A 6,000-nucleotide genomic window follows, 5' to 3' on the forward strand; every position below is an offset into this window, starting at 1 on the left:
CAACTCCAAAGCCAGGGACTCCTGAATCCAGGCAGTCCTCCACCCTGCCCCCTAGCTCACTGTCCTCCCAGGGCCCAGAAAACTGGCCATTCACTCAATTCCCGAGCCCCTACCATGATGCAACAAGGGGTGGACAAAGCAGACAGAAACCTTCGGCCTCACTGACCAGCATCCTAGCAGAGGAGCCAGCAAATCTGATGTCACAGGCTCATAGTGCCAGGGATAAACACAGCCCAAGATAAAGACGGAGAGACAGGAGCAGGGCAGGGGCCCATCTGGAGAGAGTTCAAGGGAGGCCCTCTGAGGGGGTGACACAGGGCACAGATCTGAACCCCAGATGGGTGGGGCCAAAGCAGAGATCTTGAAGGTCTGATGTCTCCCTTCACGCCTTGCTTTTCTCCTCTTCCAAACACTTGTTATAGGGGGTGAAATGGCCCTTCTGATTTTTCCCTTAGTTCTGTGGTTCCCAAGGATAAAATACTAAACAACAGATGGCGAGTTCTTCTCTATCCCCAGGGAGGTGCTGGACCTCATACGCAGGCCACGGGAGAGAAGCAACCAAGAATCAGTTTAGCAAATGAAGTAGGGACGGGGGGATGGATTCAGTCATTTCTTTGGAGGCAATTGTTGGTGCCCTGAGAATCCCGTGCTGCCCCCACCCGAAGCCTGGGGGGCAAGGGGGGGACGCTCCCAGGAAACCCCTAGCGAAGCTTGTCCTGGGTGCTTGGAATCCGGGAGGACCTGATGGCCAGAACACACCCCCCAAAACAGAGGAGTCTGAAGTCCAGAGAGCGTTTGTGTTGTCTGAGGCAGAGACAGAGAGACACAGGTATAGTCAGAGACAGAGAGACAAAACCCCAGACAGACTGTGGCCATTTTAAATCTCACTTAGAAGGGGCACGTGGGTGGCTCAGTGGGGGAGCATCTGCCTGTGGCTCAGGGCGTGATCCCGGGGTCCTGGGAGCAGGGAGCCTGCTTCTCCCTCTGCCTATGTCTCTGTGTCTCTCTCTGTGTCTCTCATGAATAAATAAATTAAATCTTAAAAAAAAAAATCTTCCTAGAAGGGCAAAGTGACCCCCACAGGGAGTAAGTGGGTGAATTCTCCGAGGCTGAGAAGAAAGCTAAGCAGTGCGCTGGAGTCTCGCACCATCCGTGCCTCGAACCATCCGCCCAGCATCGGTCCAAGTGTCCCAGAGGGACACAGTACGGGGACCACGGCCCGGCACTTCAGGGCCACCCAACGAGACCCGTCCCTCGTCTGTCCTTTGCGCCACTCCTGCCGGCACCAGAAGGAAGGGTCAGAAACTACTGTCATCGAGCCAGAGGGGAAAGGACAGGGAACACAGGAGCCTTCTCCTCCCAAAATGTGCCCACCATCTGTGGGGGTCCGGGGAGGGCAGAGGAGACATCCTGAAATGATTACTTCATTGTCCCACATTCCAGTCACCTAATGGCCGTGGGGTGGGCCACCAAAGTTTGTGGTGTCTGAGTGGGCCGGTAAGGCCGGGAGGAGAGAAGACAGCGCCCAGGGCAGGGCTGAACAGGCTGGGGTGGGGTGGGATCAAGCCGTAGCCTGGACACCCCCCACAACTCTACTCCTTTAAGGGACTAGCTGCACACGCCTCACGCTACCCCTCATTGCTCCCCAGCCCCCGTCCTGTGTTTGCATCATCTGTTTGGACCCGTACCCGGCCTCGGCTCCTGCGCGAGATGCCCCATTAGCTGCTCACCCAGGCTGCTGCAGCCTCGGGCTAATGGCCCTGCCTCCCCGCCCTCCTCTCCCTTCCGGCTCAGTGCCCATCCTGGACGCCCTCCCTCAGCCCAGCGAGGGGGACTCCTGAGCCTCAGAGACATCTGGCAGCGCCAAGAGGTGAGTCCCTCTTCTTGTGGCTCCTCTCTCCTGCGATTATCCCTCCAGGCCCCCCAGCCTACCTGCCCGGGGCGCCCCCTGAGGTTGGCTAAGGTCATTCCCGGTGGCCCTGATGGGGCCTGGCCTGCCTTTGGGCTCAGCCCCGCGCCGCCCCCCTTCGCCTGCCCTTTACCCACCTTACCCCAATCCTGACATCCCCCCTCAGCTAGGAGTCGCCACCAGCCCCCCACCGGCTGCCATGCAGGCGCCCCCTGTCCCTGCGGGGGGCCTGACTCTGTCCTGACTTTCTGCCCCTTCTCTCCCCAGTCTCAGAAACCAGGCGGCCTTTCCTCGAACGGGACCTGCTCGCTTCCTTTGTGCTTTAAGCGAGGATACGAGGATACAGGATACGGAGGACAGGAAGCAGAGGCCCGAGCTAGAGACCTCACTTGGCGCCCAGGCTCGCCTGCTCCCTGGGGGCCTCCCTCGTTGAGATAGTTGGTGTCGCACTAGATGGCTTCTAGCGCCCGGGGCGGTCCGTGACCCCGGGAGCCCCTGCCCTGCCCCCCCACCCTGCCCGGGCCCATCCCAGGGTGGGGAGCGAGGGGAGCTCAGCCCTGGCCCCATGGACCTGCCCCCGCAGCTCTTCTTCGCCCTCTATGTGGCCGCCTTCGCGCTGGGCTTCCCGCTCAACATCCTGGCCATCGGGGGCGCCGTGTCCCACGCCCGGCTCCGCCTCACCCCCAGCCTCGTCTACGCCCTCCACCTGGGCTTCTCTGACCTCCTGCTGGCGGCCTCCCTGCCCCTGAAGGCGGTGGAGGCGCTGGCCCTGGGCGCCTGGCCTCTGCCCGCCCCGCTCTGCCCCGCCTTTGCCCTGGCCCACTTCGCGCCCCTCTACGCCGGCGGGGGCTTCCTGGCGGCCCTGAGCGTCGGCCGCTACCTGGGGGCCGCCTTCCCCTTGGGCTACCAAGCGGCCCGCAGGCCGCGCTACTCCTGGGCCGTGTGTGCGGCCATATGGGCCCTGGTCCTCTGTCACCTGGGGTTGGTCTTCGGGCTGGAGGCTCCGGGAGGCTGGGTGGACAACACCACCAGCTCCCTGGGCATCAACACGCCGGTCAACGGCTCTCCAGTCTGCCTGGAGGCCTGGGACCCAGCCTCAGCAGGCCCCGCTCGCCTCACCCTCTCTCTCCTGCTCTTCTTCCTGCCCCTGACCATCACGGCCTTCTGCTACGTGGGCTGCCTCCGGGCACTGGCCCGCTCAGGCCTGAGCCACAGACGGAAGCTAAGGGCAGCCTGGGTGGCCGGCGGGGCTCTGCTCACGCTGCTGTTCTGCTTAGGACCTTACAATGCCTCCAACGTGGCTGGCTTCCTGCGCCCCGACATAGGAGGCTGCTGGCGGAAACTGGGGCTCATCACGGGGGCTTGGAGCGTGGTGCTCAACCCGCTGGTGACTGGCTACTTGGGAGGGGGCACCAGCCGGGTGACAAGTGTGGCAAGAACGAAAGGAGGGACATCTCAGAAGTAGTAGCCACTGCTGGGGACAAGGGGCATGGAGCAGGAGAGCCTGGCTGCCTGGCCAGGCCCCTGCTGGGGACTCCTCCAGAGGACCTGCAGTGCAGCCTTGCCTGGGAGCATCCCTGGAGCGGCTCAGAAACGCCAGAGCCCGGCAGAAGGCCGCACCCCAGCTGCAGGGAAGAACGGAGGCCAGGAGCTAGGTCACAGAAGGAAGGTAAGCTTGCCTCTGGGCCCATCGGCGCAACTCCCCACCTGTGCCCGTCCCTCTTCTCCCCGTGCCCCCCCTGCCAGTGCTACGGAGGTTTTCCTCCAACGTTGAGGAAGGGTCGCTCTGCTGATACCCTTTGGGAGATGCTACTCCCAACGCGTGGCCTAGGAAAGAACATCTTCATTTCGGAGGAAGAGGCAGGAGTCAAGATACTGACGCTGTTATACCACTTGGGACTCACAAGAGGGCAGCATTGGAACTGTGAACAGGAAGCTGGTAGGAAAAAGGATGCTCCAGCAGGGAGAGGGAAAATAATACAACACCAGAAATAGTCACCTAACCAATAGAGTCTCTAAGGTGTGGTAGTCACCACATGCAGCGCTTTTCAAGTGTTGTCCCACTTCACGCAATGCTCTGATTTGGCCTTGCCGCTGCTGTACGGATGGGCAGCTTGTTCACTGCACAAGCATGCCGGGCAGAGGGGCAAACATTGACTACATTTCAACCTGGGCTTTGCTCACCGAGCCATGTGCTCGGCACGGGGCTGCTTCCGTCTAGAGGAAGGAGCATATTATTCTAATTTGAGCAAAGATACCACTTGTTCCTCAAGCAGTGCACCCCGGTGGAGGGTGCTGCCTCCTGGAGGGGGTGTGGGGGGTGCATTTCCCTAATTACGTAGCACAGAGGCACTGCAAAAGTTAGCTACGGTCCCGGAGCCAAGTGTTATTACTGTCTTCATTTTGCAGGTTACGAAATGGGGGAAAGGAGGGAAAATGAGTGGGAATAAATAGAGAGAGACTCCTAACTCTGGGAAACGAACAAGGGGTAGTGGAAGGGGAGGCGGGAGAGGGGATGGGGTGACTGGGTGACGGGCACTAAAGGGGGCACTTGACGGGATGAGCACTGGGTGTCATACTATATGTTGGCAAATCAAACTTCAATCAAAAATATATATATAGGGGATCCCTGGGTGGCGCAGCGGTTTGGCGCCTGCCTTTGGCCCAGGGCGCGATCCTGGAGACCTGGGATCGAATCCCACGTCGGGCTCCCGGTGCATGGAGCCTGCTTCTCCCTCTGCCTGTGTCTCTGCCTCTCTCTCTCTCTCTGTGTGACTATCATAATATATATATATATATATATATATATATATATATATATATATATATATATGAAAGCAACTTTCCAGGGCTCTACAGCAAGGGAGGGGCGGATGCGGGATGCCATCCTTCAAGGCAGGACCCCAAAGGGTCAGGGGATATTTGAAAACTTTGGGGTGTCGAGGTTCATGCCTGTCCCTGTGGTCCACTTTGCAAAGGTGAATGGTGGCACCTGGACCCCTCGAGAGAGCTGTAGAGGGAGTGGCCACGGAGGAGACAAACCTTGGGGCATCTGCTCTGATGAGGCGCGATGCAGGAAGCAGACTCGTTCCTCTAAAGACAGCCATGCCACGCACATAGAGGACACAAAAAGGCCTGGTGTGCATGGACGGGTTTATACCAGCTTCAACGTCTACAGGGGCAAGGAGTTTTATTTGCTGATACGTTCCCGGCACCTAGAGGGGAGCGTTGGCACCTTAGTAGGATCTCGGCAAACGTTTGCTGAACAAATGACTGTTCACAACAGCCTTCGGAAGGAAATTTTATTATCTGTTTTATAATTAAATGAAAACAGACCAGAGAAGTCACGAAACTGGCCTGAAGCTCCACAGAAGCGAGGAACAAGTTTATTCCCCGCACAGTGGTGACACCAGAGAATTTCAGCGTAAGCCAAACTCTAGCCCACGCGGCCTCACTGCCCCTCCCAGCAAGCCAGGGCCGCTTGCTCTCCCACTGCTCTGGAGCACCTGCTGCTGCCGGACCACTTCTTCCAGTTAATTGTGTCTGCTCCACTTAGGGGTGGAACTTAGTTCCTCCCGAGGGTCCCCGAAGCCCCACATGACCCGCCCCCAGCGCCCTCGTGACCCTTGCCCCTACGAAGCTCCTTCTACAGGTTCCCCAGGAGGTCACCCGTGCACCCGCTAGTCTGTTCACCTGCAGGGCTTCCCCGGTGGTTCCCTGCCCCTGTGTCACCGAGTCTTTATTCCCCTCCTACCACTCAGTCCCCCGAGACCTCACTACCACCCAACCCGTGACAGCAAAAATTTTGCTGTGGTCTCCGTTTTTAACAATTTATTTGAGATAAAATGTATGTGTTCTACAATTCACCCATTTTAAGTGCACTAGTCCCTGAGTTTTAGGAAGTTTGCTGAGGTGCGCGACTATCACTGTCATCCAGTTTAGGACATTTTCATCAGCCCAGTAAGGCCCCACCTGCTCATTCACGGTTAATCCCCCTAAGTCCCCAGGCAACTAGTAATCTACTTCCTGTATGCACAAATTTGCCTATTCTGGACATTTTGTATAAATGGAAACATACAGCACATGGTCTT

General features: G+C 58.3%; 1 protein-coding gene across 1 annotated transcript; it reads left to right on the forward strand.

The window, feature by feature from the left end:
- The first annotated feature begins 2,402 nt into the window (after positions 1-2,402).
- FFAR1 (free fatty acid receptor 1) lies at positions 2,403-3,374 on the forward strand. The gene has a single exon (XM_026010348.2). It carries the CDS (start codon positions 2,475-2,477, stop codon positions 3,372-3,374), a length of 900 nt encoding a protein of 299 aa, XP_025866133.1. The 5' UTR covers positions 2,403-2,474.
- The last annotated feature ends 2,626 nt before the right edge of the window (positions 3,375-6,000 follow it).

This window comes from Vulpes vulpes, chromosome 1 (genome assembly GCF_048418805.1).
Source record: "Vulpes vulpes isolate BD-2025 chromosome 1, VulVul3, whole genome shotgun sequence".
Taxonomy (NCBI): Eukaryota; Metazoa; Chordata; class Mammalia; order Carnivora; family Canidae; genus Vulpes; species Vulpes vulpes.